Source organism: Natrix helvetica (assembly GCF_964273705.1).
Source record: "Natrix helvetica genome assembly, chromosome: 1".
Lineage (NCBI taxonomy): Eukaryota > Metazoa > Chordata > Lepidosauria > Squamata > Natricidae > Natrix > Natrix helvetica.
Window position 1 is genome coordinate 68,311,513 of NC_138548.1, and position 24,878 is coordinate 68,336,390.

The 24,878-nt window shown below is 35.7% G+C and overlaps 1 protein-coding gene across 1 annotated transcript in view; it reads left to right on the forward strand.

Moving 5' to 3' along the window:
• The window catches only part of RYR3 (ryanodine receptor 3), a 334,068-nt gene that overhangs the window by 43,473 nt on the left and 265,717 nt on the right, over nucleotides 1-24,878 (forward strand). The window contains exon 3 of the mRNA XM_081937281.1: nucleotides 13,461-13,568. Within this exon, the coding sequence (XP_081793407.1) occupies nucleotides 13,461-13,568 (108 nt within the window). The remainder of the gene's footprint in view (nucleotides 1-13,460; nucleotides 13,569-24,878) is intronic.

Sequence of the window (24,878 nt, forward strand, 5' to 3'; positions counted from 1 at the left end):
CATATCTGGAGGGCATTAGTAAGAAAGGCCGGTTTTTTGCCTTTAAGAACTGCACGAATCTAGCTCTGGCTTTCAGAAGTGTTGGCAATGCAGAAATAACAGCTTGCAGAGTCTGAGAACAATTCCTAGGAACAGAAGCTATCAATGTAAGAACAAAAGGTGATTTGGTCATATTACAAAGAATGACTGGGGAGCAAATTGCACAACCACTATGTAAGGAAAGAATGAACAGGTCAAGAGGAAGGGGAAGCCAGAACACTAGTGGCTAGATTGAATTAATGACATTCTCAAAAAGAATAAGTTGAGTCAAACAAAAAGCAATATAGCGAGTAGTATACAGGTGAGGTAGAAACAAGCATGGTTTGCAAGGACAGAGAGCCATAGTGAACAATATTAATATAAACCAAATTTACCTGTATTCTTTGTTTTTTGTTTTCAACCTCATGCCTTAATTTATTTGGCCTATCTTTTCAACTTCCTTTTCTGTGTTTTGCATGATGTTGCTTAACCAGCAAAAGGTAATAGTCTGATTGCTTTTTCTATGTACATGTATTTCGTATTTTCAATTATAAAGTACTGAAGTAGAGGTTACTTGGACCTCAGTTAGGAATCCAACTTTCCTCCCATTACTCCATGAACAAATTCAGGGAACATGGGAATTAGAGTTTTCTCAGAGCCACTGATCAAGTTGTCAAAAACCTTGTTTGCATTAGCAAGAAAATGTATCCTGCATTCATGCAAAACCTCTCTAGCTGCTCAGCTTATTTTCCCTGTAATGAAAATAAAACTAGTACTTAAAAGTTGGTAACTGTGACTTTGTTATTAAAAATGGAAGATGGTTTTCACATGCATAAAAGATAAAGTTTTATATTTCATAGAAACCTGCAACCCATCAAATAATGGTCTACGTCTATGCCTTAATGACAGTGTTATTCTTGAATTCTGTGAAATGAAATTCAGCAGTGAATTTATACTGGTTTATTAAATTAAAGTAATATGAAATATTTGTGATGCATTTATTATTGTTTACGGACAGATAATATCTATGTTATTTTTACACTTCTAAATTGCTTTGTTGTTGGCTCCATGTATCCCATGATTCAAATTGCATGAAAAGTGGAATTTATATCTGAAAAGTTTATTTTCTAAATATAATCTGCTTTTTATTACAACTATGTCCTTTTATCTATAAATGAAAATGAAACCATTTAATTTAAATGTACCCAGTTTACTCAAGAATACTGTATAAATAATCAAGGGAAATTCCTTCTAAGAGAGAACCATGTTTATCATTAAATTATTTCTGTTTATTAATTTATAAATCTATTTAAATAAATCAAGTTAAAGTACTTGAGGCAAAACAAGTTTGGATTATTCTGTTGCTGCTTTGTATCAGTGTTATGATGGCACTGTTTGTAATACGAAAAGATGGTTTGTGGATGTGTCAAGTGAAGGTCTTTTAAGGGGTCGTGATGGGTCAGGTGTGAGTCATCAGTAGGAGTCTTGTGGTGGGTCTTGTGAAGAGGAAGTTATATCAGGTGAGGGTCATTGGGAGGTGAGTGCTGGTTGGGGGGTGCTTGCGTGGGTTGGTTGAGGAGCGGTGCTGCTACTGGTTACCTGTGTAGTTGATTTGTATTCTAAGGGTCCTTAGGCTGGTTGTAGGTAAATGTGTCTATGGATAGAATTGTGGAGTGCCAGGCGTGGTGGGTGGTAGTGTGGCTGATTATTTTTATGTTGCTCCAATCAAACTGGTGCTGTTTGGGGTTGGTGTGAGTGATTTTCATAATAATCACTATGCATTGATGGTACCTAACAGTGGTGTATTAACAACTAAGCAGACTAAGCACATGCTTAGGGCACCAGGCCCAAAGGGGGCACCACAAAGTTGAGAAATAAATAACAACAACAACAATAACAACAACGAGACAGAAGACTGGCAGAATGCATCCATGAAAACCAGTCAGAAGACATGATGAAAATTCTTTAATTTCACAACTTATAGACAGGTTTAACTATAGTTTAAATAGGGAAAAGGTGACAATCCTAGAACAGGCCAAGTCCAAAAACACCAGGGAATTTCTCAAAACTTGGCACTCTGACAAATTAGCCATCAATAGACACATAGACATTAACAACGTCTATAGACTATGCAAAAAAGGCAATCAACCTGCACCAAAGAGAAAAGGATTAAAGCACCTTTCTACCAGTAATCAGCACTTTGTGTAAGAAACTTCAAAACCTCCACTCTCCCTTCTTATGTTTTCTGTAATTTTAAATGGTATTAACCTTGCAAATTATTTCTGAAGATTTATGTTTCATGACAATTGAAAGAAGCATTACTATTCAAATTTGGTGAAAACAACGGGAGCTGAATAATCAGAGGGATGAAATGCAAATTAGACAGCAAATATGTTTTAATGGACAAAATGTGTAAATGTGACAAATTATCCAAAAATATCCTTAAAATTAGTCATTATGAAAAACTTTGTGAAACCCTTTGGAAGTGTTCCCTGGCAACTTTAAGATATGTGGACTTCAACTTCCAGAATTCTCCTGACTTGCTGGGGAATTCTGAAAGTTGAAGTCCACATATCTTAAATTCCCAACGATGAGAAACACTGTTCTAGAAGGATGATTTCACATCTTCTGTTGGCAGATTATTCTATTGTCAAACTTTTCTTTGAAGAAGGAATATTTCTTTTATCTAAATGTATGCTACTAAAATTGAAATAGAATCCCAATGCACGTGTCATCTTCAGTAAATGTGATTGTTTTGAGATTGGGTGAAGAGTCCTCACAAGTGAGGGCTGGAAAGTGGATAGAAACTTAGAGTGAATCCCACAGACTATCCATTCTATCTTCTTGTCTTTTGTCCCCGTCACCTCCATATCTGTTCCAGAAAATATCTTGGATAACCAACACAGATCTTTTTTCAAAAGGTGGGGATGGAGAAGAGAGAAAAAGATAGAAGAGTCTTATCTCACAAAAACAAATTTTATTTTTTCTTAATTAAAATTTTAAGAATTTAAAGCTTACTTTCTATTTTAAATTGCGTGCTTATCTATATATTATTTGATAGTCTTGAAACAGTTTTTTTTAAAAATAAAATAAAAACATTGCCGCTCTTTGAAGTGATAATAATTGAGCTTCAGTTTAATTACTCTCTAATCATCTCTGGATTAATCCTTGCATCTGAGATCAAGTCTGCCTGATCAGATATCCTCTGTTACCATACCTTTCATCTATCCTTAGGAAAATGTCTTAGTGGGAAAAAAAATACGTAACTTATTCAAATATTGGATGTTTCATTAAAAGTAATAGCGATATATTGATTAATTTATCAAAAATCTGGAAAAAATATCCTAAGCATAATGCTTGCAGTTTCTATCATTTTACTCTGATATCTTTCCCATCTGAGGAATTGATGGAAATTCTGGGCAGCATCAGTCAATGATTATTTTTTCTGGCAGGCCAGCTGTTTGATTCCTTGCTTCTTCTGGTAGTTCTAATTAAAATATAGTATAGCCTTTATTGCCATTGTACAAAATAAATACAAAAAAATTGGTTTTAACCTTACTGGTACAATCCATGACAAGAAATACAAACAATATAAATAGTAAAAAGAATAATCCCAATGCAAGTAATTAGGGGAAAAGAAAAAAGAAAAAGAAAGAAAAAGAAAAACTAGTTATACATTTCCGCTTGTGCGTGGAGTGATTGTGGTTGTGTTTAAGAATCTGACAGCCCAAGGATAGAAACTATTTTTAAACCTATTTGTTTAGCTGGCTATGCTTTGATGTTTTCTGCTTGAATACAGGTAACATACAGGTAACATACAGGTAAAATACACATAACCATTAGAACTGCAGTGATTCACTTAATAATTATGGTAAGATAGGTTATAAAATGGGGCAGAACTCACTTAACAGCCATCTTGCTTAGCAATGGAAATTTTGGGATTAATTGTGGTCCTAAATTGAGGACTATTTATATTTCCTAGTATTTTTCCCCCAATGGACATCATTCTGATTTAAAATATTCAGTATGTGTTTACATTTTTATACATTTGATCTCTAAACACTTCTCTTAGTGTTCATAATCTGAACTCTGCCATCTACAGTAAGTTTTTGGTGGGGTGATTTGGTTCAGTAGAGATCTAAATTCCAGAGTTAGAAGGATGTAAAAGCAGAGTGAGAGATGGCTGTTCCTGCTGAGATCTGCAGACCGTTTCCCCTTAATCTCTCTTTAGTATTAGAAATGTTCCTTCTCTACACTTTTTGAGAGTGTTTGAGCCATTTGGAGTGGGGTAATACGTAATTAGATCTCATGTTGTAATTGTTGCTGTTTTAAGAACTAACTATTGTGTAGGTAGGGTGGAGTAAGCTACACTGAATCTGTATGAATTGGTGTTCAGAATGTGAAGAAAATTGTGAAGCGAGAGCTTTTCTTTTCATTGCAGTTGTGAAAATGTTCTGCCATGGAAGTTGTGAAAATGTTCTGCCATGGATTGAACCGTCAAATGTCTATGGAGACTTTCAATCATCCAGGTGGTGGCTGTCCCAAAGATGCTTTTTCAAAAGGCAACTAGAGTTTGTTTTTCCTTGAAGGCATGTCCTTTCTCATTCAAGAAGCAGAACTGAAGAAGCTTCTTGGATGAGAAGCGAAACATCTTCAAGGAAAAACGAAGTCCAGTTTCGTTTGAAAAAGCACTTTTGGGACATGATCTGTCAAGCACAAATGCTTAAAGCCCCATTGTACCACTATACAAGGCCTCACAGTGCAAATTATGGATCTAATTTGATATTATAGTCTAATTTGTTCTTTAATGTAAGCTTGCAAATGGTGTACCATGAACTGGATTCAACCACTATAGCTGTTGTCATGATTGAAACATAGAGGTGTTTTTTTTTTTGAAGGACAGATGATGGAATGGGCAGAGTCCCAAGTTCCGAAGACAAATTGGAAGCTGATGTTTGTTATCTCATCTTCTTTATAGCTTACTTGCACAGCAAGCTATCAGTAGATACCTCAGTTCTGTTTGGGAATGCTGCCAAAAATTGCAAGGGTATGCAAGTATAAGCCTAAGTAAAAAGAGCACATAAACATAATGGAACCAGCAGCACCTTCTAAATAGGAGGAGGAGGTAGGGTAGGATGGAAGAACACAGAATATTTCTGTGGGTGTTGGTCTGTTGGAGCAGTTGTCAACAGTGACAGAAAAGGGTAAAGCTTGAGAGCTATGAAGGTAAAAAAAAGAGAGAAACAAAATCAGTTAATGCCCACTTTAAAAAAAATACAGTGACTGGATTAACACATGGTGTTAAGATATAATGTGGTTGGTTTAGTTGAGTGTTCTAATGTGCGGATTCAGCTGACATTTTGGAAAAATGGATTTTGGAGATAACTTTATTAAATGAGTAAAATCAATATATATTCACATACAGCACAATTTATAGTTAATAGTGTGTTCACTGAACCCTGTAAAATACTCTAGAAAGGTTTAATCCTTTCTCCACTGCTCTTTAGTTTGGCTCCAAAAGTTCTTAATAGAGATAGAAGATGAGAGAAAAACTGCGATGAAGGTGAAAAGTAGATAAACTAAGGACATTTGCAGATGATTTGTTTTTAACAGTGGAACAATGTGAAGGAATTTGCTACACTACTAGCTGGGTTTAAAATTAATAGAGAGAAAATTAAAATGTTAAAAATATGAGATTGGGAATTCAAAAAGAACTGATTGGAAAAACTGGTTTTCAGATTGAGAAAAAAAGTAAAATATCTGGGGAGTACTCAGGGGTGGGGTTTGGCAGCCACTACTGCCAGTGTGCTTGTGCGCGCACAGTGCGCAAATGCTTTGCACTCTTGATGCATTCTGTGCCCACATGTACAGTACAATAAAAATTGTTATGTGCATGTGCAGAAGCAAAAAACAAGATGGCGGCACATATGGTGTCGCCAGGAGAACCGGTTCTGGGGTTCCAGCGACCCAGGCCACCAAACCACTACCAGTTCAGCTGAACCGGTCCGAACTGGTAGGAACCCACCGCTAGTAGTACTATGTCTAATATGAATTGTATGTTATTTCAGAATAATTATATTAACGTACAGAATGAAATTAAGAAATGTTAAAATGGGAAACGTTGCGCTTATTATTGCAAGAATTTCTATGATAAAAATGAATATATTACTTCGAATGATACTTCTGTTTCAAACAATGTCAGTTTTGAAAAATCACATATCTTTTAAACTGTTGGAAAAAAATTATCTAAATTTGTATAGTTGGATAAGAGACCAAAGATTAAATATAAACTTCTGCAGGGTGCAAAAGACGGTGGGCAGCTTATATACAGACTTACAATTGTATGTGCTACCTATTGTTTAGTTTAGATGAAGGAATCGATCTAACATAAGGGTATGTTAGAATTGGAATATCATAACTTCACCTTTGGTTGGCATGGGCTCTTATGGTATAATAAAGTTAAGGTGGATTTAAATTTTTATTACATATGTGACAGTGCTATATTGAGAATATGGAATAAATACAAGCATGGGTTATGCCTGAAGATATCTTTACTGGCCTCAACACAGGAAACATTTTACAGAAGAGAAGCAGCAGATAGTCAATAAGTCATACCAATTAAGTCATATCAAGATTTATTAACAGAAGAAAATATAAGAGAATGAGAAAAATAAAAGTCAACACTACAATTAACTATAGAAGAACATAATTTTCAATTGTTAAAAGAGTTAAAAGAAAGCTATAATATGGATAAAAACAATGGAATTGAAAAACAATGTAACTTGAACTTGTGTACAAATAATGAATGTGTAGTAACAAAAAAGTATAAATGTTTGTGAAGATTTCAAACAGAAGAACAGGTTAAAGACTACATAACAATATCGGCTATTGACTTTGGCTGTAACATTGAGATAGACACTTGAGAGAGAATGTGGGTAATTGCTATTAAATTTATTTGTGTCATAATTTAGAGAATATTTTTCAAAATGATGCATCACTGGTATCAACATACTGGAAAAATTTTCAAAAATATACAAAGGTATTTCAAACGAGAGTTGAACATGTGAAAAGTATTTACAATGCATCATGGATTTGTGAGAAAACTAAGACATTTTTGGCTACAAAATTCAATGATGTAAAGAATCTTAAAGGTTAATATTGCAAAGAAACCAGAATTCTTTTTATTGGGACTTATGGACAATGAATTAGGAAAAAACTCAGTAGGTTGATTTTCTCATTGATGGAAGAATAATAATCCACAATAAAGAAATGGATTGTGAAAATGTCAAAATCTGCAGAGATAGCAAAACAATGTAGAAGCTGACAGTAAAATCTCAGTTGTGCTTACAAGTTTTCTTGCTTTTACAACCATGTTGCTTAGTTACAGAATTGCTAGTCCCATTTGTGATCATTAAGCGAAGACTCGTGGCTCTCACACATAGGATTACAGCAGTGGTGGGTTTCAAACATTTTTGGAACCTCTTCTGTAGGTGTGGCCTGCTTTGTGAGAGTGGCTTGCCAGCCATGTGACCGGGTGGGAATGGCTTGCCAGCCATGTGACCGGGTGGGAGTGGCTTGGCAGTCATGTGACCGGATGGGAGTGGCCAAGACAATGTCACTGAATTCTTGCCCTAATGGATGATCTACAAAAAGAAGATATAAAAAAAGAAATTTATTATTTTGTGCACTTACTACTTAAATAAGATTAAAATAAGTACACAAAACAATAAAAGAGCTACTTACAAAAGGTAAGTAGCTTACTACTTACTACTTGTATTTCAAAGGGAATACAATACATATTTAATTTTACACATGTTAACAGCTGCTGGAATTGTGTTTGAACACCAGTGGAAAAAACAAAGATATGTTTGCACACCAGTGGAAAAAACAAAGATATGAAAATGAATAAATATTAGAATGTGCAGGAATGAATGAATTGACAATTAAAATCAAGAAGTCTTCGAATACTTTTTCACATGGGATTTGTTTTATCAATTGCTAACTAACAGAAACAGCAATTAGAAATCTAAAAGTATGAAAGAAAACACCAATTATGTAAGGAAACTAAAATGTATAAGGAAATATTATTAGTACGATCATTATTAATGTGTAGATAACTGCGGGATATTACACACCCCCACACACAAACTATGACAGTGCCAGGAAAACACCAAAAAATAACAATTTCCCCCCAAAAGACTGTAGTTGAAACCAGTTTTTTCCCCTAACCCTAAGAACAGGAAAGATAAAGCCACTGGAATAAAAACCATCAAGTTCAGAGAACACCAAAGGACCTCACAGTCCTCCCTCCTTATCTTTTTCCTTTTTGTCCTTCTACTTCTTCTCCTCCTCCCCCCCCAACCCCACTCCCTTCTAGCACTGATGATGTTACCTACTTTGGTAATGAAATGTCTGTAAGAAAACCACCAAGCCCAGAAAGCAGCAAGGATCCCACTATCTTCCACCTCCTCTTTCTCCTTCTCTTTCTCCTTTTTGTCCTATCACCAAAGCACCTTCCTGCAGTTGCTTTTCTGAGCACGGGGAGATGGAGGGCACAAAATACCGCCCATCTCCCTGTGCTTAGAAAAGGAAGCCCGAGCAAGTCCTTTGCTACCAGGCAGGTTTTAGGACGCCTGCCACCACCAAAGCACCTTCTCAAAGTTGCTTTTCTAAGCACGGGGAGACGGATGGCGCAAAATACTGCCCGTCTCCCTGTGCTCAGAAAAGGAAGCCCGGTAAGTCCTTTGCTAGTGGGCAGGTTTTAGGACACCTGCCGCCACCAAAGCACCTTCCCGGAATTGCTTTTCTGAGCACGGGGAGACAGATGGCACTTTGCGCCATGCAGCTGGCGCTTAGGAGGTCCTAGGAGACCGGCCGTGCTGTGTAAGCTCCCGTTGCCATCTCCACCCCTGCGCCCGTGCTTTCTGGCGGCCAGGCATCTTAGGCAAGTCCGGGGACCTTGCAAAGGTCCCCAAACTTGTCAAAGACACCAGCCATGCCGCATAAACTCCCGTTGCCATCCCCACCCCCATGCCCTGCGCTATAAGCAAGCCCTGGATCCTTGCAAGGCCACAAAAGGTCACTTGGCTTGCTTATAGTGCAGCCCCCCCGCCCCACGCTTAGTTGCAGCTTACTTACCTTCTCGGAGTCGGCAGGCAGAAATAGAGAGCCAAGCAGGAAAAAAGGTAAGTGGGTTTAGATAGGGTTCTTAGAGGCAGGTGGGGCGATTGGTGAGCCAGCCAATCAGTGAGTGGTGGGTGGGGCTAGGATAGTGTGGACGGGCAGGGGGAGCGAGCAATGGAGTGGCTTCCGGATGGGCGGGGCTGAGCGAGCCAGTGACAGGGCCGGGGCAAGCATTCCGGAACTTACTTCAGGGTCCACCGGTTGAGCCTCTTCTAACCGGTTCGGTAGATTTGACGAACCGGTTCTACCGAACCGGTGTGAACCAGTAGGAACCCACCTCTGGGTTCAACCCACCTTGAAATTGATTTGGCCAGTTTACTTTTTCTTAGTTTCTGTTTCACTTTTATCTGAAAAATTAAACGGAAACATTGTGATTGTTTAACCTGTTTATAGTCACTTATATTATTTACAATAGTGTACTTTAATAGTGACAGATATTCTTAGGAAGGCTAAAATTTAGATATATGTTAGATGACTAATTGAAGTAAAAAATGATATTAACAGTAGACAATATAACAAGGTTAAAATAAATCTTATGCTTACCTGTTATTTTCTGGTTTTTCCCACTAATTATTTTGTTCCCCCAAAATATCACAATTAAATTAAAACAAAGAACATGATGCCATAGATAAAACTGTAAAATAAAAGGTTATAGCCTAACATAGATATTTAAGAATAATTATTTCACAAATTGGTAATAAACCTAACAGGCCCAAATCACTTGGAAATTATTTTGCAATAACATGTAATTAATATTATCCACTCCTATCTCTTTTCCCAGGCTTATTAAACTACTTTAATTAAATCTGATTGTCATACATTCATACATTGCACAGAACAGCTTTACAAAATGGAAGATAAATAGTATAATTTTAATGCCTGTTAAAAAAAAATCATCATTCACAAGAAAACTTGTTCATACTATTCCCCAGTGTTATTGTGCCTGATACCTGATAAAGATGGCAGATTTGCATTGGATGGATAAATGAGACCTGGATGGCTAGATGAACCTTTCTGTAACTTCCAGTATTATTTTATCATCAAATTATTTTATGTGGAGAACTGATTTTCCTGATTGCTTATTTTTTTATTATTTCTACTTCCAAATATTGATTTATTTCCTAAGATATTAACTTTAAGGTTCCTTCTGCAATCTCCTTCATAAGTTTAACGCTGAACATAAACTTTTAGACTTTTTGTTGCTACCAAACAACAGAAATTAAAAAAAGGAATAATTCAATTTTTATTGTTTTAGAAATATTTATCTTTTAGGATTTCTATATTTTAATGCTGTAAGCTGCCCCAAGTTGTTTAGATACAAGATGGGTGCAAATATATTTAATAAACAAACAAACAAACATTCTGAATTTTAACTAGCATTCCTGGTTTTCTTTGTGCCTTTTTTCTAGTTCATGAACAAATGAGAAGACTAACAGTGCTATTTTATTTTGCATTGACTAGAATCTAGCTTGAATATTGTGTTCAGTTCTAGACACCACATTTCATGAATAAATAGAACATGTTTAGGGAAGATAATGAGGATTATCAGTGAACTAGAATCTTAGTTCTACACAAGACTAAAGGTAATATGTAGCCTAATTTTCCTGATTCCATAGTACAGGACTGTTAGGATTTAAGTTAGAGAATTGAACTTCAACAGACTATTAAAATACATTTCCTGGCACTAAAAGCAGTTTGATAGTGGAGCCAATTATGCAGAATAGAGGCAGGTTTTTCTCTGGATGTGTTCAAGTGGAAACTGTCCAGCTGAATTAAAGTGATGTATAATCTTCATGAATGAATAAACTAATGTTTTAACAACAATCAATGTATGATACATTCTGTTCTTTAATTCCAAATCATATTATGATATCTAAACCTTTTTTCTCTTCCCTATGTCATAATAACAATTGTAAGAATGTTAACTCAAAATAGGAGAATCCTAGAACAAATGTCAGTGACACCTGATTCTAATAATGTGAAATAGTTTGAAATAATTGCCTCTATAAACAAGTAAATAAAGAAAATTCCTTGGATTAAGTCTTTAGAATAATTCAGACAACAAAGAATCCTCCCCTCCCCAATTTTTGAGCATTGTATTAATTTTGTGCTATATCTATAAATTTGGCAAACAATACTAATAGTTGTCAATAATGCATAAAATTTCAGCATATATTATCAATTTTATGTTCCACTGCAGCTGTTTTGAAGTCCAAAATGTCCTTCAATTGCTTAATAAAACAGATCAGTGACTCCAAAATTGAATTAATAAGATAGTAGAGTTCTTGATGAGTTCTATAAAGCATCTGGATGTGTGAAGATATAATTCCATTTATAGTAACCCTGGGAGATAGATTAAAATACATATTTTAATCCAATTAAAGAAAATAAGAATCATATATTATGCAAGACATGCTCTAGAAATTCAGCCTGCACCATATCAGTGTATTTTCATCCCCAGTGAGATAAACACTATTAAATCTAATTTATCTGATAGAGTAGTTAAAATCCAGTTAACGGTCTAATAGCTTACTTGTGACACATTTTTATAAATTGAAATTGCATAAGATGAATTGTCAAAGATATCATAGTTTCAGGTCTTTATGCCAGAGTCGCAGTCTACATTTTAGCATCTGTATTTAACAAAGAAATTGGGTAATAATTTGGATAGGGAAATCTTTCCAGAAAATCACAATGATAAAATGTTCATTAAAGTGTTATTCAAAAAGACATCATTATATATTTCCAAGATTCTGGGAGTGAAAAAAAAATAGATATCTTATCTAAAACTATGGGAGAAACATCAGTGTGAGATGCTTTACTCTATAGAGGTTCTTCTGGATTCATGACTTCTGCTTGAAGACCAGGTGGCAGTCATGCTTAGGAGGTCCCATTGAATTGGGTGCAAGCGGTAGCCATTCCTACATCAGGAAACCCCATGTTCAGTCACTCATGCCCTGGACACCTCCATAGGGATTACTGTAATGAGCTCTACATGGGGTTGCATTTGAAGAACATCCACAAGCTTCGACTGTGCAAAATATGATGACACATGCAGTTATGTTTGTATTCAGAACCAGTTACACTTCTGCTCCATGTGCTGCATTGTCTCCCAGTTTGCTTCCAGGTTCATTTCAAGGTGTGGACCTCTAAAATCCTACATGACGTAGGGCTTAGGATATTTGAGGGACCACTCTCCCCAATCACATCAACTTTTATTACTGATCTTTTGTATAATCTAATTACATTTGAAATGCTTCTTATTGCTATTTCTACATTGTTTGGGATTAGACTTAATCTGAAAATAAAAAGTATAATTGATTGTCAGAAAGAGCATGAAGGAATCTGCATCCCTTCTCATGTAAATCTCCCCCAAACAATCAATCTTAACTATTATGTAGAAAGTTGATTTATGACATTCCTATACAGAATGTTTATATAAAAAAGAAAAGCTATGAAAAGAAATATTATGATTAATATCTTAATTACAACTTGCCAGCAAGAAAGGCCAGCAAATTATTAATAATAAGGCTACCTGTGCTAACACTTGAGATTAAAAATCTTAGTTATTTGTTAGTTATTCTTAAAGGATCTTTTCAGAGAAATTCCCAAAATAGCTTAAACCATTTTGTTTTCTTTTAATGACCCTGTAATCCCTTTCATTGGGATGGAGTTTTAACTTAAATCATATACCTTGGCAAGTCTAACATAGAAATGGAGGAAATGCATCTTCCTTATTAGGTTTCATAGTTAAAAATAGTTTTTTCCAAATTACCGGTCTTGTTTTTATTACCGGTCTTTTGCATAATCTAATTACATTTGAAATGCTTCTTATTGCTATTTTTACATTGTTTGGGATGGGACGCAACCTGAAAATAAAAAGTGGTTTGGTTTTTTTTTGCTTTTGCAATTGATTTATATACCCGTTGTTTACCTGTATTTTATATGCAGTGTTTTTGCAAGGCCTTTGTTCAAAGCATAGGACACAGTGCAGTTAGGATGGATTGGGAATAAAAATATACATAGCCCAGTACATACGAAGTGTGTCATATTAAGAAAGGCAGCTTGGATATGTAAGGTCGGTTCATTATTTATTTTGTGGTGCATAAAGTGAATGTGCATAACGGACGTATAATGGATTAATCTATCTACTGATTTAACTGATCTAATTTAAAAGCCTTACACTGACGTCAGTGAGTAAACCTTCTGTAGCCAAAAACAAAGAAAGCTGTGATCTTTGTTGTTATTTTTTTCCCCAGTATGTCCCTCCTGATCTTTGCATCTGTAATTTTGTACTGGAGCAGTCTTTATCTGTCAGAGCCCTCCAGGAAATGCTTGCCCACACAAGAGACACTTCCAGGGAAGGGGTAAGTACAATTGTTTTCCTTTGGCATTGTGAAATTTCAGTCTTACAAAAGCAAACTTTTTACTTTCCCCTGTGGACCCAGAAGCCTTTCAAAATAAAGACTATTAACAACAAGTTTTATAATATTTTCAATATTTTCCTTTGTTTGGAAATCTCAAATTCAACCTGCCTTAAATTTCAGTACAAGTGCATTTAATTGGTTATGCAGCTACAAAATATACAGCACATTAAAAACTACCTATATTCATTTCTTCAGCTCTCAGTCATTGCCAGAATGCAAGTAGCTAATGCGAGGTGAACCATATGCTTGGAGATGCAGCTATCCTTTGACAATCCAAAATGTGTATAAATTGACTTGTGTTGAATGTAGGTCATTTGCAGACTAGCATTACTTTTCTGTCAAAATCATTGGAGCAGATTAAATTGGTAAATTTATTTTTGTAATATTTTGCACTCAAATAAGAAGAGGTTTTGAATTATAGTTTGTATCATTCCCCCTTCTGCTTTAAAATATAATTGCATAAACTGAAACTAAGTCTTTGAAGAAATGGCTCAAGCCAATACATTTATATATTTGTATCCCTCCTTTATTATTTTTACAAATAACTTAAGGCAACAAACAGATCCAAAACTTCCTATTTCCCCGCTGAAAACAACAGCAACAACAACTCTGTGAGGTGGCTGGGCTGAGAGAGAGAGTGACTGGCCCAAAGTCACCCAGATGGTTTACAATGCTAAGGTGGAACTTAGACTCATGATGTCTTGCTTTCTAGTTTGGTGCTTTAATCACTAGACCAAACTGGTTTTCTATAATACATGAATTTAATGGAAGCTAAAGGTTTCATATACACAAGTAAATGATATGGGTGCTAAACATTGCAATAGAAATTTCATGTAATTGCTGAAATGATTGGTACCTTTTGATGACTGTGAGTTTCAGAGAAAAACCCTCTGATCTTGATCAGATTATCTATGTAGAAACTCCTTGAACATGAAATTAGCCAGTGTAAAAGCAGAATAAGATTTCTATGTGAAGAGAGCCTAGTAATTCTGATCTTAGGGAAATCAACAGCATATGGATTCCACCCAGGGTGAATGATTTGAAAGACAAGCCAGTTTTTAATCTCTTCCTGAGAAATTCAGCACCAATTAAAAACAACTCAACAGAAACAGAACTATAACTAAGCTGCTCTGGTTACTTTTATATGAATTATACAATCAAAATAAAGAAAAATCAATACATTTCCCACTGAGGTCGTCAACCCTTGGATCACAGTAACATTGTTCAGTCTTGTTGAGACTTCAGATTTACCCACTTTGATAATTAAGTGGTGAATCCCTCTTTTTCTCTATAGAATGGATGATGTGGAAAAAGAAATTATGTTTGATTACTAGTTGATCATAGTTTTTGACTTCCAATCCACAATTTGAAGCCCAGAATAGGTTAAAGCCTCTTCCAGGTATTGTTTCTCCTGCCACTATTCCATATCCTTTCCAACATTTTCCATTCTGCCCAACTTTTGCTAGCCACCTTACTCCCTCTATTTCTCTTTCTTCTGGCTTCCCTTCTCTAACTTTATTTCCACTCTAAGATTCCTGGATCTCATTTCAATCTGCCTCCCATGCTTTCTGCCTAATTCTATTTTCCTGAAGCAAGTCTCCCCCCTCTAAAAAAAAGGCACTTCCCTCAAACTTTTTCATCTTGTTAAAATAAAGCCTTACCAAAACTTCAGTGGGACTACTTTTACAGTTGATATATTGCTGCTCAGCCACACTTAACTTTCTATAATCTGGTGTATGTTTGATTTTTTAAAAAATCAATTTGTTATCTGAGAAAAATATTTTGTGTATTTACACAGCAAACAAATCTTGATCAAAACTGGAATATGACGGTCAGAATACATTGAAACTTAAATAAGCTCCTTATTTCTGTCTAAATTGCTGAATTCTCTAACCTCTGTGGTTGAAGTCTATGGAATCTTTGGTGCTGCCCAACTGTTGTTTTCTTGCAGATCTTTCATTACCAAACTAGATAATATCTTCTAGCTCAGGGAGTACCAAGGACCTCACAGTTCAACACTGAGCTACAAATTTTCTCTTTTTATAAGAGCTAGTCTATTTTATCAAGGAAGCTGTTCTTTTCTTTTTCCCACTGCAAAATTAATTTACTATTTTCATATTTGTATTTACATACTTAATTGTGAAATAAACACAACCTAAGGAAGCAAGTCATTGCAGAAACATGGAAAGAGGGTGTATTTACATACATGACCTTTCCTGTGAGGACATATCACGAAAGTTTTGTTGTTATAAGGCACCTAAAGTAGTGGCTCCCAACCTTTCTGGCTTGGCAGCCTGGCGGGGCGGGGGGCTAAGGGGAACTCAGCGGTGTGACAGGCAGTCAGCACACAGGCACGTGCACAGCTCCGCTCACGTTACTGCGTGGCATCATGTATGCACTGGCCCACTGCTTGCAGAAGTGGAGCTGTGTGCGCTTGTGTGCGCTGGCTTGCCACTTGCAGTCTGGTTCCAAATAGGCCATGGTCTGATAGTGGACTGCAGCAGAGGTGGGTTCTTACCAGTTTGCACCAGTTCAGTGGAACCGATAGTGGAAATGACGACTGGGTCGCCGAACCGGTAGGGACAGCATGCTCGCCATACCCCTGAACCGGTTCCTCGGTCACCACAACATCTTTTTAAAAAAACCTTTTAAAATGTTCTGCGCATGCACAGACCTATTTACAGGCAACTGCGCGCACACAGAGCAAAATCGCACGTGCATCGAACCAGCAGTAATGCCAGCAGAAACCCACACCTGGGCTGCGGCCCATGGTTTAGGGACCCCTCATCTAAAAAACACCTGTCCAAATCAGTGTTAGAGAAAAGGCAAGTTGCGATGGACAAACCATGCATTGGAAAATGAGAGTTCTCAAAAGCAAAAAAATAGAGCACACAAATATAAATGCCGGCAGAATTATTCTTTATGAATAAATAATAAATTACTGCACATTTACTATAGTACATGATTACCAAAAAGCAACAACAACAACAACAAAACCCTTTGACGGGAATGTTCATGCTTTCCTGGGCTTATTATTAAAAAAGAATGGTCTTTATCCCTAACCATAACCCTTTTCCTTTAAACAGATTGTTCAGTGGAGCCAACTTCTAATTTCCCTTTCTGAAAATTAATCTCAGATTAAACAATTCATATACATTATATACGTTGCAGAATATACATATAAGATTGCTTACATGCATCCCATCATCTTGTCAAATGAATTGGGTTTAAATAAATACAACCTTCCTTTCTCACTCTTCAGTAGAACATGCAACAGGGGACTTGCAGTTGTGGGTAATTTCCCTGGGTCAGTGACTTTGTATTTCTGAATGGGGCTTTGCTGCTTTCAGCTAATAAATCCTGTTTCTGAAACAGCAGTTGCATACTTGCTTATTTGGTAAAAGGAGGTCAAATGCAGAAGTTTGTAGGTCAACCCTAGGAGTTGAGAAGGCAAAAGAGATTTTATGGTAAGCAGACAAATCTGAAAATGTATAATATATGGGAACTTATTTGTTTTTAGCAACCTGCCTTATCGTACTGTCACTGGAATCTTGTGAAACAGGAATAAACACTGAATGGACATGTGCATAAAAACACGTGTTTAAAAGAGGAAATACTAGTAATTTGCTTTCTAATTTATGGGGGGCGGGAATTTAGAAGTGGGATGAATGAATATGATTGTCCACCTTGAAAGGATAAGAAGCAAACACTGAATGGCTGGAAGTGCTCTGTGCTTAGTTACTGATCAGAAGGAGCACACAATGATTATCTGATAGCTCTTTTCAAGATCAATAGAGATAAAGAATAAATTAAAAATGTTTTGACATCAGAATATATCTGGAAATAGTGAAACAGCCCAGATTAATCTCACATAAAATCTCTTATAAAATTGAATTTAGAATGGATAAAAGGTTGGTCGTCTCTGAGAGTCTAGGGAAAAACTCATGTGATTTTTAATAGGCAAGTGTTAAGCAAAGGATTAATGGATGTGCCCTTTCCCATTGTATTTACGTAGTGAGAGGAAGAACGGCAATATATATTACAGAATCTTTAATACTCATGCAGCTATTGAGTGGACAACAACTACAGATATTCAAATAATCAGGGGTGCAAAAAGGATTACAAATTAAATTTCATTTCTAATTGTGGGAAAGACCTGTGAAAGGCAGGAACTAAAGTTGGGGAAAGACTTTATAGTTTTATCCTATATAAATCTACTTTGATATATGCTATGCTTAATTTAATGGAATTTATTCCAATAGTACATAGAGAACCACCCTTGAATCTTATTTCCAGCAGTTAGTGAGATTATTTTTCTAACTCTTGTAGAAACAGGGAGAGCTTCTCATTTATTTTAGTTTTCAGGTATCTTTTCATTAGTGAAAGGATAACCGATTGTACTATTTTTTACCTTCAGTAAGTAGAATAATGGAAGTGTATTTCTTTCAGCGAAAAAACAGGACCAGATATTCTGGTACCTGTAGTGCTTGTATCCATCTTTTTCTCACAGCTGAATCTTAAGAGTGATGTTGCTGTTAGAACTTACATTGCACTCAACGCATTGAAATTGTTTTTATATGTCTTATGTTATTACATATTGATTATTTTTAAATAGCCTACAATGTGTAGAAAGATAGTCTGTGAAAATCAATAAAGTGGTTTTTATGTTGAGAAGATTGGGACAATCCACTTCCAACAGGCACTGCCAACTCCTGAATTGGGATAATAAACCATGCAGGGAAAGCTGGCAATTAATCATCTTTTTGGCGGATGTAAGTGAAAAGCTGTTGTATGTAGCAAGTCATGCAGTTGTTGCTTAGCCCAAAGAGCTTTGAACTTCATCCAATTCTTAAAGAAGGAATAAGCATGCATATGAATATATCACTTACTACAATAAATATTAAGTCCTCATTAGCAAGCTGGCCTTGTAACATCAATTGTCAAATAAGAGATTAATCAAAAATATTTTATTAATACTTGCTTTTGCACTGTTAGTAAGGAGGTATGTGTGTGTAGGGAATACCTAAGAACTCTCGGTGTACTGGATGAAACAAGAAGCATGCCAGCTAAATTAATTATCCCGGTGGATTTTCTTGGTGAAAGCACAACCAGCTAACTTATATGCTGACCATTTTCTTTGGTCTCCTAAATGTGATTATATAAAGTTACTGCAGTAGTTTGGCAAGAATTTCTCTACAGCCTGATTTTATGTTTAGCTTGCTGCATGCTAGTTTATTTCTTAGAAACATGACTACACAAAGAGAATTGACATTTCATATCTTAGACAAAATCTCATTTTACACCTTTACTTACACTTTACACACCTCGTTTTCATGATTTATTTCTTTTGATAAGGCGATGAGTTCTGCTGGATAGTTACTTTATGGCTGGTGTCCACCATCAAAGTTTTATTTCAGTTCAAAATTAACAAAATGTTCAGTTCAGTTGACTTACTTCCAGAAAACCGAGTTTGTATTTCACTATTGCTTATGGTAATACAGTACTTTCCTAAATAGTTTTAAAAATGTATTTATTTATATTGATTTAAAGAATGCCCAACTGGGCACTTTACATAATTAAAAAGGCAGAACAAGAAAAGAGAAATAGATGTTATGCATCCAGAAGGATCAAATAACAATAAAACAAAATCACATCACAACTAATCTTACAGAGGCTCACCTACCATCCCATCTCAATGCTCGGGAAATAGCCAGATTGTTAATTGCTAATTTATTAAATTTATACGCTGCAATTTACATGTTGCCAATCTCACCATCCAACCCATCTTTGAATTTTTCATGCCTTCTTAGGAAACGTCATCAAGGTGGGAATGGATTTGGGGAGGGGGAAAGGGGGAATTATTCTAGAGGGCAGGAGCTATAGCAACAGAAAAGGAATCTCCTTTGTTTGACAGAAGCGAACTTGAAGCACACCCACTTTGCTGACTCCTACCAATATAACAATATATGTGTTAGACTAAATTTTCATTTATCATTTTGTTTTCACTTTTGCTAGCCTAGAGATGTTTTTGAATGGGTATGTTAATCATTTGTTTTCATATCATCTTCAGACTCTGCATGAAAATCATTCCATTTATTCTTGTCCTAAACACCTCCACTGTGTCAATGTTCTTAATGCTGATTGTTTCTCATGTTTTTTCTTCTTATTATTATTATAAAACATTTACAACTAATGACTAGAATGCTGGTCTTTGCTGAACTTTTATTTTTAAGTTAACTGTTATTTAAAGCTATGCTTTTTAGAGCTATAAGATCCACTGACCTTTTTTTTAAAACCTAATCCTCTACTCCTAAGCATGTTTATGAAAAAGTAAAGCCTACTTATTTCCATGGGATTTATTCCTCTTTAAATATGCATAAGAAGGGTAGCAAAAATTTCAAAAGAATGGCTTGAAAATCTGCCATTAGTTTTCTGGAAAAATGCATTTTCTTCTATGGTGGTACAAGTGAACTTGTAGTTCAATATTGCAGTATGTTGTTCTGCCTTTCAATTAGGAATGCTTTTCTTAAGCATTTCTACCAACTAACCATCCCCGTCTCTAAAGAGCTCAGACAGGGCTTTCTGCTCCAACTCCCAATTTTCCATTTTTATTTTTCTAGTGATACAGCATTTCAAAGGTATTGAGCATAAACATTTTCTTTTCCTTATGTTACCATTATAGGGACCATCGTGCCTATCACCACCACAGCCTTGTCAATCATGCAATTCTTCCAAGCTTGGCAATACGTCTCCCCCCTACTAATATCAATTACTTGTATCCATTATTAGAGGAAGTGATATTCATTCTGATTAGCTGAATTATCTTATCTGCATACTTCTGTTTTCCTCTTTTGCATCTTAATCTGTCTTGAGATAAAGGTGAATGGTTTCAGTACTATCAGTACTAGGTACCATGTTGTGCTCCTCTCCAAAATGTACAGAATAAACAGAGAATCATAAGGTTGAAGGGGACTTTGGAAGTCTTCTAGCCCATCCCTTAGTACAAATCCTCATATCACACTTTTAAGCGATGACTTTCCAACCTTTGCTTGAAAACTTCCAGTGGTGGAGCTCTCGAGACTCCATAAAGCAAGCTATTCTACTAGATTCTAATGTTTATGGCAACCTATTTTCGTTTGCAACAAGAGTAAAAAGAGTTGAAAGGCTATGATAGCAAAATGTGAACTCGTTTAAATGGTTAATTTTGAATAACAAAATAAGTTTTGTCTAGGACGTGGTCTTACTTTAGAAGAATATGTTTCTGTCATTAAATTGAAATGTGTAGCTTGAGAATTAAATGTGCGTTTTTCTATATGACATGCTTCAGAATTTATTCTGCATAAGGAAAGATGGACAGCTGCCAGAAGGGACAAAGTAAAGGGATATACAGAGAAAATGGGAAAAAGCCTTTCTCTGAACCAAGCAAAGTTGCTAAAGGATTGCTAAATTTTGTAAGATTATTTTTCAAAGAAGATTTTGTGTACAAGTTCTTTATCTTTTGCTCCTAACCACAATATGTCTACTTTGTTTCTACCATGTTTCATGATGATACCCCATCAAATATCCAGTCCTTAGTTGAAGCAGTTTGTAATCACTCTTAGATTTTCTAGTTGGGATGTGGGATCTTCTCCTCTCATCCTTTTTGCTGAGTATGGACATTGCTTGACATACTTCACTAAACAGTTGCTTTGGTATGTACTGTCAGGAATTAGGATTTGCCCATCTTCTAGTAGACACTCTGGTCTGCTATTGTCCTTACCCCTCTCCTTTTCTCTTTAATCACTCCCTGGCAAAAATCATTTTGGTTTGGGCTGTAGGAGAAATTGCACACCTGCCTTTTACAGAAGTACCTGCCTGCATAATGCTTGACCATCTATAGAGCTAACTAATCATTTTGTGCTATTCTTATAGATGTGAGTTTAGCAATTTTTTGAGAGATTGTTACTAAGAACAGATTTTGTGTTCTTTTTCTTAAGAAAAAAGCCTTATTCTTGTGCAGCACAGAAAGTTAATTTAAAGCAAGAATCAGAGCTAGTTTCTTCAAGATGGGACTATCAATAGAAAAGGGATTCACATCCCTCTATAATTTTCTTTCACAGATGTGTCCAATTCACCATTTTACTTAATGGTCATCTGTGCCTTCATTGTGACTTACTATCATTAGCAAATGCAGACACACGACACATCAGTTGGTTAACAACCTCCATGCATTTGCGGAAGTCATTAGGGTTGGTTGACTCAATTTGCAGAGAAAAATAGTCTTCAAGAGTGAATCATTAATATTGAAATCGCTTCATTCCACCCAAAAATATTTGGGATTAGCAATCTGATCACTATACAAAATAATGCAGTGTTGTGCAAAGTATTAAAATAGTTTTGCATCTTGGAATGATGTTATAATTAGCATTTTAATTACTTATGATAAAAATGTTTTAAAAAACCTTTATATAAAAATAGTTTTTGCATCTACTGTGAGTCAGAACTTGTAGTGGAATGTGTGGATGACTGTTGGGAACAATGGGAAGAGATGCTGCCTAAGAAACAATCAGACAGGACAGCCAGGAGCCCCCAGCCAGAGAGAGAAACTTACGAAGGAAACACTCTAATGGATCACGCAGTTAAAAATGGTAGTGGGGAGTCTGTACCTTCAGACTTGCAAGATTCTGGTAATGTAGCTTTACAAAAAAGAATTAGCTCCTCTTGTGTTTGTTATAAGAGATGATACAGCTAGGTGCCATTAAATATAGATCAAGCTTCTTTACTGAAACTCTTTAGTCTGTTTCAAGCAGACATTACTGTATTTATTGATTGTCTATATTGTGTTTCCTATGTTGTTATTTCCTTTAAAGCAAATCTTTCTCATTATCTATCAGTTCCATATAACATACAGAGATAGTCAAACCATAATGAGTTATCACTTCCCTATAGGAAAAAGTGCCTTTGCTTCAGTTAATTGGCAGTGCCACTTAAAAGTATGCTGTCGGCACAATAATGCTCTATCACATGTTTAATATTTTCAGCAGCTCCATGGTTGTTGAAATGCATAATTCCAGCTTGACCTAACTTGAGTTTTCTCAAGTGCCATGGAAGGAACGTGCATCTCCATTTAGCATTTAGGATTGCTGAAAATGTTATGCAAAAATAATTTATATAGCCACTCTTCTCTATTTCCTGTTAAGGCAAAATTGCCCTGACTATCACTTCGTTGCTAAGTACCTCCTCTGCTTTTTTTGCCTCATTTGTAATTTTTGCAGTGGACAATGGGGGGGGGGGGACTCTGTTAGTTGCCTAGCAATTGCAGGCTTTGTCTCTCAACCATTTGTGGTAATCCAATCTGAGTCACAGGCAGAATACCAAGGAACAGTTAATGTAGTCGAAGTAAGATGTAATTTGGAGAGATATATACTTAGTACATGCAAGATGGACACCATATGATGTCTCTTCCTCCCTCAAGGCCTGTATATTTTAAAATAAATACATGCAACATCCCAAAAGAGCTTTTCCAAAAGGCAACAAACCCATTCCCCACCATTCAATCATAACAAACGAAGCTTCCTAGATGAAAAGTGAAATGTTTTCAAGGAAAAAAAAAACCAAGACAGTCCGGTTGCCTGTTGGAAAAGCACCTTTGGGACAACCATGACCTGGATGATTGAGAATCTGCAACAATTGTCAATCCCACTATTCATGCCATATCATGATTGTATTGCAAAATTATGAGAAGAAACAAAATAAGGTTGAAAACACTTCAGTGGTATCAGCTCTTATGTCCTTAAAATAATTAGAAGACAATTGTTCATATTACGGCTTTTGGCTTTTCCTCTTTTCATGCAAGTAATTCCAAATGTGCATTTAGTATTTTTAGCACAGATGATGATTGAGAGATGTTTCACTTAATATTGAAAATGTGATGTTATAAATTCATTTATATTTCTTTTCACATTTCCTGCTCATAGAAATGTTCATTGTATAAGAATAAAAATCTAATATTCCACAGGATTTAAAAAAATTCTGACAGCTCTAAATCCAATGGTTTTTGTCTCTGAACTAAAATATAGGAAACCTATTGTTCCACAAAATGTTTTCTAGAAATAATATAGTCTACCAATAGAACAATATAATTTAGGTTGGAGCAAGGGATCTCTAAAGCAGATGCTGAGCTTCTCTCTGGCCCACTAATCTAATACTATACATGCCTTGGGTGGATGTCTGTTGTCCCCCCCCCTTTTTTTTTTTCCCCCTAGTTGTTTTAAATTAGCCTCCGGGAAGTTTCAGTGGGAGGAAAATAACTATGCCAGCCACTAAACTGGCATTATTTATTTAAAAAATAGCTTTTTGAAAGGTAGGAAGCAAAAGGTTTTAAAATTTCTACTTCAGCTGAGCAATGGCAGTGATGTACAGGAAATGTAATTAACCAGTGTTTTGATAAATAAGCATTTGCACTGTGGCACTTCATTTTGACTCCCTGTGTGATTGCGTCCTAATATGCGTAAAATGCTGTGCATACACTCATAATTAAGCATCCATTTCAAGAACAGTTCTTTCGCCTTTTTTGGAATTTTTTCAATCTGAAATCTCAAGGGCTTGAGATACTATTGTTTTCTCTCAAGGAAGATTAACAATTAACCTATCTTTTTCTGATATCTGATTATTATTACTTTTGCAATGTTTTCTCTTTGCAAAACTATTCTTCTAATAATTTTCAGCCTTACTTCCTGTAATACTCGACTGCACAGCTCTGCTGTGGAAGAGCAGTTTAACTATTACAGTGTTAAACAGAGAAGTAAATTTTTGCCTTGTGCAACCTGTTCTAATAACTCAAAATATAAAGTTGAAAGATTGATTTTTTTAATTAAAAAAAGAATTTGGTCAAAGTAAATACTCCTAATCTTTGTCTAATAGATCAGAAAACCCAATTTGAAATATTATTTATAGTTATATTAGTTATATTAATGCACTGTTCCAGTAACGTATCCACAATTGCACATTGCAATATATGAAACTTTAGTTGTAAGGGTTGAAAGAGTGATAAAACTGGCAATCAACTATGGGATTAGGTACATCTCAATCTAGGGGCAGTTCATGAATTTATCAAGCAGTTTATGCATCCACTTCTTGGCTTTCCTTTTTATGAAAGATGTCATATTTCCACAGAATGAAGCTTGGGACAATACTCCCTAACTTTGTAACTTGTTTAATCAAAATTAACCAGAAGGATAATTGCAACTTGACCTAGGACCTAGGTGTCTA